The sequence below is a fragment of the Epinephelus fuscoguttatus genome, linkage group LG6 (assembly GCF_011397635.1).
Source record: "Epinephelus fuscoguttatus linkage group LG6, E.fuscoguttatus.final_Chr_v1".
NCBI lineage: Eukaryota > Metazoa > Chordata > Actinopteri > Perciformes > Serranidae > Epinephelus > Epinephelus fuscoguttatus.
This window is the reverse complement of record NC_064757.1, coordinates 43,559,735-43,574,571: the sequence shown is the minus strand read 5'-3', so window position 1 is coordinate 43,574,571 and position 14,837 is coordinate 43,559,735. Positions and strand designations below refer to the sequence as shown.

Genomic DNA, 14,837 nt, shown 5'->3' with positions numbered 1-14,837 from the left:
CAATGGGATGTCGAACCAATGGGCAGTTCCCGTTATAAATCGTTAACATCCTAAGGGTGCCTCTGTGCGTCGGTGTCTGCTGCCAAAGTCCACTGTCCAGGCGTCAATATTTGAGTTGGGTTGACAATGGGCTGAAATGTGACGTGTGCTTACGTGAACTAGTACCAACCAACTTCAACCCATAATATCATCACATAACTTTTGGCAAATTAGCTAGCTAATTAGCTAGCTAGCAACAGCATGGTTTGTTACTGTGTCTTCCTTTCCTTGAAATGCCATGGTTACATGTCGCAGGCTAGAATTTCTTCAGGATGTAGTAACTATGACAGCTCCAGATTGTGCGCAAGGCATTTTACAGTGGATTGCTTCAGCAGCTAATGTTACAGGAAGCAGCTGATGGGCTTTATCTGTCTCTCCTTGCCAGGTACTACTATGCCAACAGTATCAACAACAAGCTTCACTATTGTATGCTGTACATATTGTATGCTGTTGCTGTTTTTAAAGTATCAAGCAGTCACACAGTGAGAAAATAAATCGTGCAGAAATCGAAAATCTTGATGCATCAATATTATTTTATGATCGAATCGTAGCCCTTTGAGTCTAGCATGGTAACATACCTTTAGTGCCAAGTTTCCCTCTTCTCTGTGCAAATGAGTGTGAGAAGGTCAGTGCTGATAGCCACACACAGTTACAGTGACATTATCACCATCTTCAGAGGGTTGGTGCCACTTAGGTGCAAAACTGATGCTGATGTTTTATCAGCGGCCACAATCCATTCTTTGTGAATTCTCCCCTCAGCATCACCATTTTCCAAAAGTCTGTTACTGTTTACTTCGGATCGGCCAACAAAACAGGTTAAGTTTTTGTTTCGCACATATGAAGAGGCTGTTTTCGTAGTACAAAACATTTTTAACATTAAAAAATCCCAAACCTCCTCTAATGTATAACATTTATACAAATTACTGTTACAGCTAAACGTGTCATTCATTCATTTAAATTTGAATTCAACATATTTTCATGGCCACAGAAACAAATATCCTTACATTTAGATTTCTCCCTCCACTGCTACGCTGATGACATCCGACCATTCTTTTTATTTTTTCATCTGAAACTTTAACACTTTCTCATCCCAACTCAGTGGACTTTCACGTCTACATATGACGTGCTTGGTGTCCTCCTGCTGTGCCCCTGCTGACGCTCCAGGAAACTGCATCAGTTTGCAATTTGCACCTGTTACATGCATTGTAAGTCTGCTTGGACTGAAGCGTCCACAGCGTTAGATAATCATTAGTAACAGTAATTGTCTGCTGATAGAAATCATGACTACATCTACCTAAGTTTCATTGTCATAACTGGCCAGAGTTCAGTCCACTAAATATAACAGAAATCCATTAATACACTTTTGCAGAGAAAGGAGCAGACAAGCTAACAGGGACGAAAAATTGCATTTTTAGGGAAACTGAATCTCATCTTATTCTGAGAGAGACACTGACAGCTGCTCACAAACCCACTGCACCGCTTTGTGTTTATTGGTCAATGTCTGTCAGAGTGAAAGTGCACAGTGTGCTTTATGGTTCAGCCATAAACCAGCACATATAAACCTGGAGGTGACCGACTGTATGGGTCTCAGCAGGGAGCGACTGTAAGGGTGAGTGCTGTTCAGTCTCTTTTCACCTTCAGTCAGACTCAGGAAAATGATTGATTATCACAGTCAATTTGTATAAATTGGTTATAGTGCTATTCTTATGTCATTTAATATTTCCAGTTTTGTTTTGTACAGATGTGGAAAATCTCACTTGTCTGTGGGTGTGGTGTATCAATTAAAAATTCTTTACTGTCTAATTATCAAAAAAATGAAGTACATTTAAATGTGTGCTCTGCTACACAATTAATTAACCCACTGACTGCCAATAAAGTTATTGATTTTAATCAAATTGAAATTTAATTAGAAATCAAATGATGACAAAACATCATAAAAATATAAATAATTATCAAAAATAAAGTGCAAATATTTCAGGAAAAAAAACAATGTATTAGTCACACTTAATAATGATAATAACAATAATTATTATTAATATTATTATTCCTCACATACACAGGTAATATATGTGGTTATAACACGTATTTATTTGTAAAATAAGATGGGTTTTTTTGCTGAAAAATGTGTTGAAAATAAGGATTACAAAAAATGTATAAAGACTAAAATGTATTAATTTATTTATTTATTAATTCTTTTGTTCACAAAATACAATTCATACAGCCCATGGTCCATGTTTTATCTATTTATTATTATTTTATTATTGTATTTATTTTTTTTTACCCTTGTAGTAAAATGGACACAGACAGGATAAAGTATATAAACTTAAAAAGTATAAACTTTTGGCGTACCACTATTGTCTAGTATTGTGTAGTTTGACACTGATGTGTGCTGATGTGTTGTAACAGAGAATAGGTTGTAGATAAAATGTGTTATGGTGAAAAAGAAGAGATCGTACGGGCGGCTTTTAAAGGGTGAAATATTCTAATCAGAACTCATTTCACATGTTGAGTTTGCTTGAAAACATTTTGTATTTCATTTCCAGATGAAGCTGTCAGTGTTGTTGCTGCCGGCCCTGCTGGCTCTGTGCTCAGCCAGTTTGCAGGACATCGTGAAGAAGAGCGCACTGCACAGAAAAGGTCCATATTTCATGTATTTTCATATTTTTATGATTCAAACCAATAGCCTAAAGACATTAGCCTTGTGTTACAGCTGTAGTGTAAGCCAGAGGAATACAGAGATGTCACTTTCTCCCACTCTCTCATTTGTTCTTTTTAACAAGTCCAAGATTTAGGAACTGTCTGAAACCCACCACTATGGAATGCCATTTATGTCAACATTAAATACATAAATAAATAAATGTGCCAGTGAAATAAGCAACTATAAAAAAAATCCTAAAATCAATAAAAGACAAAATCAATATTTACATAAACGTAAATATAAAAATATAGATGAGTCAATATAGTTTAATAAATATTAAATAAAAAGGTTTTTATTTCTAAAAAGGGACACTTCCCAAAGGAGTACTTCTATTTATTTCAGGGAACTTTTAATTTCAAACACCACATTTATTTCCATCTCTTTAAATAACCATGAAACACTTGATGGGGTGTTAATGGAAGTCAAGATTCCATTATATCTGCGGCATGTTTCATCTCAAATGCAGGAATATTGACTGTAATAAAAGGTAAAACATCTGCTTTTTTTAAAAAAAATATTTTGACAGGGTTTTTTAATTGGAGGACATTCCCACATAGAGCTAAACACTGCAGGTTCTGTGCTTCATTTGGATGTATAATTTGTAGGCGTTTAAAAGAAATCCAGCTGCCACACCTGGCTTTGATTCGCTTCCCCCGAGCAAGACCTCGCCTTCTCCTCAGTAGTGATAGCCAGCCAGATCCGCTGCCTGCTGAGGCAACTTCAGAATCTTGGATCACTTTTTAATAGTTTGTGGTAAATAAAATGAGAAGTCAGTAAAATCAGAGTCCTATGATACCAACAGGATGGGCACCTTCTTGTGGTCATCTGAAGACACAGGCATGTCAGTCATGGTCCCACCCCGAATAATAATAACTTAGAATAAATATCTGTAATGCGATGGTGACAGATATTTATTGGTGTGGGATCGATGGTGTGGGACACATCACAAAAATTAAAGGAACAGATGCTCACCTGTGGCCCAACATTGATCGACAGCCAAACGTCAGCTTGGTGTGTCAGGGCCTTTATATTCAGTTCAGACCAAAGATTCGGATAGGGTATTTGGATTTGGGTACACCCATAGTGTATACCTAACCATGCAGGCTAAATCATTTCTGAGGCAGATGTTTTTCCACACTTTCCAGACAGTCTGGTCTCTGGTGTCGAGTCCTCTGACTCTTGCTAAGCTCATATCAGTTTCCTTAATCCTTAATAAAGTAGCATTGGACAATGCATCCTCATATAATAATTCACATTGCACGAATTAGCGCCCCGTAAATGTTACATACTTAACTTTAAGTGACAGAGGGAAGGTTGACGCAAGTAAAGTGACTGTGGTTAGGTTCGGGAAAAGAAGCATGGTGAGGTCATACCCTAAAATGACTCAAAGTTCACATGGTTCCAAACATCGGTCTCCTGGGAAAAGTCCTTTGTTTTGTGACCGATCCACGATCTCATCCTCGGACTTTACATAGCTGCCTCTTTCTTTATTCCCGTCAGCGCATTGGTCACATGATCACAGCCTTCCCAAATATGTGGTTTATACATGAGTTACTGGCTCATAATTATGTAGGATATGTACAAATTTTGGTGCATTAATTTTCATAGGAAAATATGAACAGTGCACGAGATGAGCCTGCGTTGGATGAAAAGTGCCTTGTGGGTAAATATGTAAACTTTCTGTCTCTTTCACACAGCTTCCCTGCTGAACCCAGAGCTGGAGGGTCTGGTGCCTGAACCAACTGGTAACAACGCGGTGTCAGGTCCTCTGACTCCTGCCGACCTGGAGCAGCAGCAGGATCTACCCTCCTCCTACATGTTCGCTGATAACGTTAACCTGGAGTGGCTGACCTGGGATGGCGCTTTGCCCAATGGCGCTGTTGCAATCTACAACGGCTACACAGAGCGCACTGACTACGTCTGCAAGTACAAGTGTGAGGCCGGTTTCTACAACCCCAGCCTGGGCCCTTACTGCCGCTACCCTTACGGAGACAGAGAGTACTACGCCCCTGAGTTTGAGATCCTCTCCAACAAAGATAACTTTGAGTTCTTGGAGTGGAAGGAAGGTTCCTACGGCTCAGTGCCCCAGCATTCAGTCAGAACCTGCCCAGGTGTTGGCATCTATGTTGGAAAGAACAAGTACGGTCTTGGGAAGGTTGTTCCTCAGTTTGAAGCCTTCTTCCTGCCGTGGGAGGGCGATGAGTACTGGTACAAGAGTTACCAGGTTCTGACCATCAACAGGGATGCCTACACCCAGCACATCACCGATGTCAAGTATGCCATCGATGATGTCGCCATCTTCCAGTATCCTCCAGAGACCATGCGCATCTCTGGGGTCACCAACAACGAGTGCCAGACGGTGGTGAAGACAGTCACCATCTCAAAGACTTCAGAGGTGGAGACCACCTGGAACATCGGCCGAGCCACCATGCTGGGCATCACTGGCAGCATCACAGCTAAAATCCCCCTCATCGGCTCCGGGGGCATTGAGCTGAGTGGCGAGAAGACGCTGCAGTTCTCCAGAGGAACCACCATGGTGGAGGCGCTCAGCCACTCGGTGTCCGTGGAGCTCACCGTCCCCCCGAACCACACCTGCAGAGTCCGTATGGAGGGACGCAAGATCAAAGCTGACATCCCCTACACAGCTCGCCTCAGCCGCACCTACCGCAACGGAGAGACCCAGTGGACGTCCATCGCTGGGACATACGATGGAGTCCAGATCGGAGAAGTCCGGGCCGTGGTGGACCGCTGTGAACCTGTACCTGACGCCCAGCCCTGCCCCTGAAAGACTCATGAGAACACACCACAATATATTTTTTACACAACATCTGATGTTTGTGATTTTGAAAGCAAATGATGTGTCACAATAAAGATAACACCATGCACACACTGTGCAGTAAATAGAAATTATTGTTTGTGTCAGCTGGTTTCTAAAATAAAACTTAACATGACGAAAACACATTTCAGAATAAAATCTTTAAGCACACAAACATTTTCCTCACTTCGATTCTCTTCACAATAAGAATGATGAAATGTTATCAAATACTGTTTGACATTCACAACACACAACATATGCAAACATCAGACCAGTACAGTATCGTACATTTACTCTGTGCTGAATTTAAGTACAGTTTTAACTTGAGCACTTCTAGTTTGGAACACTTAACTTTTTCTAAACTACAGTTCAGAGGAGGAAAAAATTTTTGATTACAGGGATAAAATAAAAATGTAAGGAAAGGGCAGATATAGAGAGTAAAAAGTAAATTATATCATAGTAATACAGATGGGTGAATAAATAAGAAATTAGGGTTGGATTATGACTTAAAATACAAATGTCATTATTCAGTTTTACCTCATTTATTAGGCCTAATCTATATTTGGAATAAGTTGTCATTTTTGCAAAGGTTCCTCTCAGTCTGTAGGTATTTTTATGCACTTCTTTGTGCACTCTGCTTGTATACTCTCAAGTGGAAGATACATCCTCACAAAGCCAACGTGCAGTCATGCATTTACTCACCAAAAAGTTTTTATAAACCAAAAGAATATTCTGCAAGTTTGAATGTCTACAGCCTTCAGGGATTGCTCAAACTGTTGCACACTTTGAAACATCCAAAACATTTATGAGAAGAAAAATTACCAAATTAAACAACAACATGTAAATACTTTATAAATTGTCTTCCACTGTTTCTTTTGGATTTGGGAAATATGTATTTTTAATTTTGCTTTGGTATTCTTTCCAAGAGTGAGCATAACTGATAATGGCATAATATAAATAGTAGTGAAATAACTTCTTCTGTCTTTCAGAGACAGAGTTTTAAAGCTGGTGTCATATGAAACAAGATGACCTGAGGAATCCATTGGTACCAATCATATCAGACTGGCTCAGGAAGGTTCAGTAAAAGTTAGGCTAAATTTTGGCTAGAGAAAAACTGGCATGGCCATTTTCACAGGTCACATCCTTGACTGCTCACCAAAACATATCTGAATGAAAGTGGGTCCCATGAGCGCCCATGAGTCTCCCCTTTACAGACTTGCCTACTTTAGTCATGTGTGGTTTGGGCAAAAACTGTGCAGTCTTTCTCATGCAGTATGAATTTTTTTGCCTGATGCATCTGAACATTTCTGCACACTGGAGTCACTAAACAGTCTTGGAATTGCTTAAATTGGGTATGACTGGAAGATGAGACTCTTAGAGATTCAATGAGCTCATATATATATATATATATATATATATATATATATATATATATATATTTATATATATATATATATATAGCTTCATCTATGATTGTTTTAGCCCCCACAGTAGCCATTTCACTGTCACTGTATTAAAACATTTTTTAACCTCACTGTATAAAATGACCTACTGTAACCTCTGGGATAATCTTTACAACCACAGATTAGAGACCATGATCATTCAGAGGATTTATGGCTTTCATAGGTGTGTTAACACTGATCTCCCAGTGCTTGAAGATTTTGATACCACAGCATTGATTTTTCTGTGGTGTTCCTCAAGGCCTTGGTGTCTTAAAGAGAAATTTCGGTTTATTTCAACCTGTCTCCTATCATCCTAAATTTGTTTCAAGTGACTAGTGACATAAAAATAATAGTTAGCATGTTAGCCGTTAGCCTAGATACAGCCGGGGCGCATAGTAGCGTCAGACCTGTTAAAACGTAAGTGAACGGGCAACCTTCAAGTGCAAAGTTAGTCCACTAAACAAGCTTTTTCTCCACAAAGACCGCCTCATATCGTTAGGATAAATGTCAGAGAACATATAGAAAACGACATGTAAACATGTTGTCTTGCCTTACCGGTGTGCTGCCATGTTTGTTTACCATCTAGCTTTGCTTTCCAAAGTGCGGCTGAAATATCACGAGAACAAGCAGTGATCTCATACCGTGCCTGAAATCTCCGGAATGGGACCGGTTGCAGCCTTATTTTCAAGGTCTGGATGTGACCGAAGACGAGACACCTCCACCTGGAGTAGTATCCAGCTGGGCTTTATCTAGAGCTCGCCAGATATATTTCAGCCACGCTTTGGAAAGCAGAGCTAGATGGTAAACAAACATGGCACCACACCAGTAACACGTTTACATGTCGTTTTCTATATGTTCTCTGACATTTATCCTAACGATATGAGGCGGTCTTTGTGGAAAAAAAGCTTGTTTAGTGGACTAACTTTGCACTTGAAGGTTGCCCGTTCACTTACGTTTTAACAGGTCTGATGCTACTATGCGCCCCGGCTGTATCTAGGCTAACGGCTAACATGCTAACTATTATTTTTATGTCACTAGTCACTTGAAACAAATTTAGGATGATAGGAGACAGGTTGAAATAAACCGAAAATTCCCTTTAATGCGACACTTTGGAGGGATTTTTTAACCATTTATATCAATTCTCCAGTGCTCATAAAAATGCTTACATTTTGCACATAATCTGTGTAACAAATGTTATCAACCCAAAAATTGCCGCAACAACTTATGAGACATAACTGAACATGGGAATAGCTGTCATATACTTCCATCATAATGTTCTTAGCATGCATTTCAAAGTAATCTCCATCTTTCAGATGATGTTTATCACGTCTGTGTGATATATACTGTTGGCCTGCTATCTGCTCATAAAGATCACCTGTCCCCCCTAAAAAGACAAAAATGTGTCTGTGTTCAGCAGGGGTGGAGCATGTATGATGTACATAGTATGACGTAGGTGTGGATGTTTCCTGTTGCTTTCTGTTATCCCTGCTAAATCTGTGCTAAATTTAGGCTCTTATGTCTATTTTGCAAGTGTTGATGGTGCTTTTTGTGGTTGCTTTGGATGGTGGTGGTGTGTGGCTATGAGATGGGACGAGGAAATCAGCTCACCAGTCTGTAAACTCTCTCTCTGCAGACTCCTAGCTAGCTGGCCCATATGTGTTTTAAGAGACCTGGATACAGCATTGGAGGCAGGCCCTCATTCCTTCCCATGAAAGTTATGTTATCACCAATGAATAAAATCTTGAAAGTGAAATGAGTCATTTTTGGATACTAGGAATATTGCTGCTTCTGTTGGTTTGAGCTAGCCAGGTCAAGGTTTTCAAAGGCAAACATGAACGAGCACCAGCTGAACTAGCAGCCATTGCACAGGCGTTGGAAATAACCCCGACAGCTTCTGTGCAACATCAGTTTCCAACGCAATATCAGGAACTGTATATTCTTGATTCACCACAACACTCAGGGAGGGGAGGCTCTTTTTCTGTATGCCGATCTGACAGAGCAGAAGAGAGGAGAGAGAAGAGAGTATACTTTACAGTGAATAAGGACTGATGTGATGGTGGGAATGTGAGGTGCTGTCCCATTCCTGTTGTGGATCACTGTTGTTCTGAGCTGGCTGAAGAGTGTTGCTGCCTGTGTTTGGTAGAAGCAACCATGTGGCTGTCTTGCTGAGGTCGGGATGTGGGGACAGTTAAATCATTCCACAGCCAGGAACCATGGCTGACCAGAACCATTCAGAAACATGGAGCACAAGTTAAAGTAGCTGATGGGATCATGTTGCACTGGAGTTGCACCTCGTATAATTCCATGTTATATCCCCAGCAACAATTTCCAGCTCCTCCTGGGGCACCCCAAGGCGTTCCCAGGCCAGATGAGATATGTAATCCCTCCAGCGTGTTTTGGGTCTGCCCCGGGGCCTCCTACCAGTTGAGCACCTCTAACAGGAGGCGCCCAGGAGGATCCTGATCAGATGCCCAAACCACCTCAACTGACCCCTTTCGACATGAAGGTGCAGCAGCTCTACTCCGAGCTCCCTCCAGATGTCTGAGCTCCTCATCCTGTCTCTAAGGCCCTCACACACCAAGCTGACGGTCGGCTGTCAACCAAAGTCGGGCCGTCAGTGAGCGTCTGTCGCCCTAGTTTTTGTGGTGTGTCCTGCACCATCGGCCCTTCAGCATTGGCGGCTTTTCGGCCGATTGAGCATGTTGAATTGGCGGCGTAGCTTGTCGGTGAGAGAGATCACTCTGATTGGCTGTTCAGGTTTTATTTCCTCGCCCCTGTAGTGTGTGAATCTGCCTGTAGTGAAACCGGGGCTAACCGGTGCTTCCTCCTCAGGCTCCACTTCACTCAGCTGCCCCACAGACCCGCTGCTTCTTCCCACTTTAACCTGAATAACAAACCGGAGCTAGCTGGGAGCGGCTAGTGGAGCGTTAGCCGCAGCATGACCGGAGGGAAGCACAGCCAGTTAGCCTCCGCTAGTCTCTGAGCTAGCCCCGGCTCTCCGTTTGGATCCAACCGGAGCACCGAGCCCTGGTTTGTTATTCAGGTTAAAGTGGGAAGAAGCAGCGGGTTTATCGGGCAGCTGAGTGAAGTGGAGCCTGCGGAGGAAACACCGGGACCGTCTGGATGTAATCGTCCGTGGAGGTGCTGCGGTGCTCGGCTGCACAGATAGGAAACCCCTCGGCTGACAGGATGTACCACTCTCTCACTCCGCTCTCTCTCACGCAGGCGCAGAACGTACGTGCTACTTGGCCGTCGGATGTAGTCCGTGTAGTGTGTTCAAATGCAACTGACACAGGGTGACGTGAGGTGACGTAGACGACACAACAGTTGGCTTTTGTCGCCGCTAGTTCTTTGATGTCGGTTTGGTGTGTTCGCACCTAAAGGCTGAGCCCAGACACCTCATGGAGGAAGTTTGTATCCACAAACTAATTCTTTCGGTCACTTCCTAAATCTCATGAACATATGTGAGCTTTGGGACGTAGATGGACCGGTAAATCAAACACTTCACCTTCCAGCTCACCTCCCTGTTCACCATGACAGTCCGGCGCTGCGCCCCCATCACTGCAGACACTGTGCCAAACCACCGATCCATCTCATGCTCCATTTTACCTTTACTCATGAACAAGACCCCGAGATACTTTAACTCTTGAGCTCTCTCCAAACCCAGGTGTTTTAATAACAAAGGGGAATATTGTTTTCTTTCAGCTTCACATTCGGCTTTGACATTGAAAACAGTCAATAATTCTTTGACACAAATTAAGACTTTCCTCTGTCAGACATTTCTGCCTTGTCTCATGTGTCCAATCAGCCTCCGCTGTGTGAAAATGATGTTCAGAGACAGTAACCTATATAAAGTTGATCAGACTGAATCACTGCTGGCCTCACTTACTGTGCAACTGATCTGAATAACATATAATTCTCTCATTGCATGAATACCAAGGCAGTGACAGTGCAGTTTTGTCAGTGTAAATGACCTTTACGCAGCCTTGTTTCACACAGAGCCTTCTGTCAGACTTAAATAAATAAATAAATAGATAATAACTTTCTGTTTCAAGGACACACACAGATGGCCATGACATCAGTGATTCTCAATGATAGGGCTGTGTGTGCAGAACAATGTCTGTGTTGAGCGGCTTCTCCTCTGTTTTAATCTTGGCAGCCGGCGACATTACGTAACAAGGGCCTTCTTAATCAGTGACCTACTATTACAGGGGATCTAATCACCGTGTTCCCAGCCTGAGCTTATCTAAACATACAGTATCTTGTCATCAATGGAGAAAGAGCGCCACAGCACTTTGGACATCATGCAATCGTCTATCGCCCAGGAGATACGGGACGTTAAATCCAGGCAAATTTATTTATGAAGCACTTTTAACAGTGTCATCAAAGAGTAAATTCACAGCAGGAGGAGGGAGGAGTGCTGTTTTCGAAGCACGGATCAATAAAGAATCCTGTTATCATCATCATCAGCACGAATACTCTCTTTACACACTTGGACAGAGCTGCAGGTAGATGTTTTCTAGCCAAGGACGAAGTAGGTCACTTACCTAAATATCTGTAGCTGGTTCTGGCTCTGCAGGAAACCAAGACAACTGGCCATCACACACACAAAAAAGTAAAACAATAATCTAGATACCCACTAATCTATTTTTTTATGTTCAGTTAACCTAGCTTGTATAAATAAAGGTAAAAGACATCACACATGGCCGACAGATTGGCAGGTAGAACCCAAAAACTGTATAAATTAATGGACGTAGCCACCGTGGCCTCCCATTCTGAAGCCTCAAGTCTGGCATTTTGGTAGTCACCATCTTGGATTTTTGGAGCCAGAAGTGACCATATGTGGACGACAGGGCTGAGCTAACCCTAGTGCTAGCTGCTACCCTGGTTAGCACAGTGCATTTACAGCTATGGTTAACTGTGATAACACTAATGCAAATTTTCGTTAGCGAAAAACAGACTTAAAGCCATTAAAACAAAATGTACTTACAGATAAACTGAACATCCAATTCCTTAGAGCACTGGTTCCCAACCTGGGGGTCCTGACCCCAACTAGTGGTTGCCAAATCAGGTCTTCTTGATTTTAAGGGGTGTAAAGGCCCTGACACACCAAGCCGACAGGCGGCCGTCGACCATAGTCAGGCTGTCAGTGAGCGTCTGTCGGCCTAGTTTTTGTGGTGTGTCCCGCACCGTCGGCACTTTGGCATTGGCAGCTTTTCAGCCGATTGAGCATGTTGAATCGGCGACGGAGCTTGTCGGTGAGAGATTGACTCTGATTGGCTGTTCAGGTTTTATTTCCTCGCCCCTGTAGCGAGTGAATCTGCCTGTAGTGAAACCGGGGCTAACCGGTGCTTCCTCCTCAGGCTCCACTTCACTCAGCTGCCCCACAGACCCGCTGCTTCTTCACACTTTATCCTGAATAACAAACCGGAGCTAGCTGGGAGCGGCTAGCAGAGCATTAGCCGCAGCGGGAAAACTTCAGTTTATTTATAAATGATCTACCAAACTGTTGTCCATCCACTGTAACTTGTCAAATGTATGCTGACGATGCAGTCTTGTATGTGCATGCGAAGGACAAAACACAAGCTGCACAAGACCTGACAGCTGCCATGAATAATGTGTACAAATGGCTTGAAACTTCACACTTACACCTTAATGTATTCAAGACTGTGTGTACGTACTTCTCAAAGAAGAGAATTAATGATATTAACCCCGATGTTATTGTTCAAAATCAAAGAATTGAAGCAGTACAACAATTTAAATATCTAGGAGTCATTCTTGACCCACAACTTAATTTTAAACAACAGGTTAAAAAAATTGTGAACAGAATGAAATTTAATTTGTCCAATTTTAGATTTATTCGAAATAACCTGACTACTGAAACAGATAAGTTGTACCTTGACCCAATGATTGTATCACATATGCTATATTGCATAACAAGCTGGGCAACTTCGTGTAAAACAACATTAAAACCCATTGAAACAGTTTATCATCAAGCCTTAAAAGTACTCGATAAAAAAACTCAACAGTACCATCATTGTCGCATTCTGAACAAATATGAGCAAATGATCTGGGAAAATACTGTGAAATACACTGATTCTGTACTTATTTATAAAATTCTTCATGATCAAGCTCCACCACCACTACAAGTCTTTGTCAAAAGAAACTCAAACAGATCCACCAGAGCAGGCTCAAGGGGTGATTGTATGGTACCACTCAGGAAAAGTACATTTGGACAAGCAACATTCTCCTATCGTGCATCGAAAACTTGGAACAATATACCGAGCACGATACGCAAACCACTAACCATTGCATCATTTTCCAATCGTCTTAAAGTATGGTTACTAGAAAACCAGATCTGTGAACATGGTCATACTTAAATTTGTATACTTTTTGTCTATTTGCTGTATGCTGTTGTATCTTAAAATGTTGTCTGTTGTATGCATGATGCACTTTACTATGGGCATTCGGCAATAGATTATCGCACTTATTAGCACTTTATTACGGGCATTTCTGCAATATGAATCAGCACTTTATTATGGCCGAGCACCTTGTAATAGAATATAGAATATTTTGTTGTTATTGTGGTTGTTGTGGAAAGTTTTTATTGTCCTTCCTCCCTCCTCTTCTCTTCTTACACCTCCCTGCCTATGGGACAGGAGATGGAAATTAGCCGTACGGCTACAATCTCTTCTCATATTTACATTTTTTTTCTTTTAAAATGTTCATTAATATGTATTGTCCCATTTCTAAATAAATAAACTTGAAACTTGAAACTCATCTCTGATGTAAAATTCCAACCCCGTCTCACTCTGAAGCAAATACCAGCGCTTGGTCAGTGACTTCCAGCATCAGACATCGAGTCCTTCCATGTCAGCATGATATGCGGCGGTATCTGTTATTCTGTAATGGTGCCCGGGGGCATCAGGGGGAAATGCAGCTGGGCAACAATGTAAATTAAGGGGGCAAAAGTCCAAGTGGGGCAGATGGGATGAGTCCAACAGCCACCGACTTTCACCCGGAAGTCTGTGTTTACTTCCTATATGAATGTTAAGTTAAACTCTGTTCTTTCATCTTTAACCCAACAGTGTGCATGTGTTTGCTAAATGTAAACACATGCATTTGTTGTTGAAGAAAAACATTTCAGTTTGTGGTGCTGTACCAACGTAGTGCTTTTATTTTGAAAGAGACTGTATGCAAACTGTACATTTGCTGTGAAAACAGAAGTGTATTTTGAAAACAGGCAATGCATGTAACAGGCTGAAGTTGACACAGCGTCCCAGAACGTCAACAACCAACACACCCAGGGTACCTTGGACGTCATATCTCAACGCGGAAAGTCCATGACCAAACGTGGACATGTGACGAGGTCGGAGTGAGAATGTGTTGTCTGTGTTAGCTTCATTTTTCAGCACTGGAGGTTGCTGCTTGTAGGAACCTGGAGTCTGACTTCTCAGTTTGGTGCCTTGAAATTAACAATTCCCAGTACAATCCGGTAGGGTTGTGTTAAAATTGGTTCAGAAGAGTAGGTGTACTAGCCTAGTATGTATTAAACACATCTAAAAGTTCCAGTTAAGCCGCGCCCTGTAGGTGTCTAATGACGTCATAAATTAGGGACACTTATAAGAATGAGGTCATGAAGGTCACTGTTTTGAATCCAGCATGCAAGGAAATCTTGTCTCCTTCTCACTGTTCCTTCAGTGTCCTTGAGCAAGGCACCGAACCTGTCATTAACACTAGTGGACAGTCGTTGTACTGGTCAGCTCCCAGTGAGAAGACATGTAACTGGAGTAAAATAAAATGTTGCTCAAGTAAACCCAATCTCCCTGCCTCCCTTATACAA

General features: G+C 41.9%; 1 protein-coding gene across 4 annotated transcripts in view; it reads left to right on the top strand.

The window, feature by feature from the left end:
* LOC125890790 (natterin-3-like) overlaps positions 1–5,727 on the top strand; it is a 32,784-nt gene extending 27,057 nt beyond the window's left edge. For 3 of the 4 annotated variants that reach the window (XM_049579598.1, XM_049579602.1, XM_049579601.1), the window contains 2 exons: positions 2,583–2,676; positions 4,435–5,727. In XM_049579598.1, coding sequence (XP_049435555.1) covers positions 2,583–2,676; positions 4,435–5,522 — 1,182 coding nt within the window. In that variant the 3' untranslated portion in view covers positions 5,523–5,727. Of the gene's footprint in view, positions 1–1,595; positions 1,649–2,582; positions 2,677–4,434 lie in introns of those variants that run through there. The other variant, XM_049579600.1, reaches the window with a different exon arrangement.
* Positions 5,728–14,837: the final 9,110 nt, after the last annotated feature.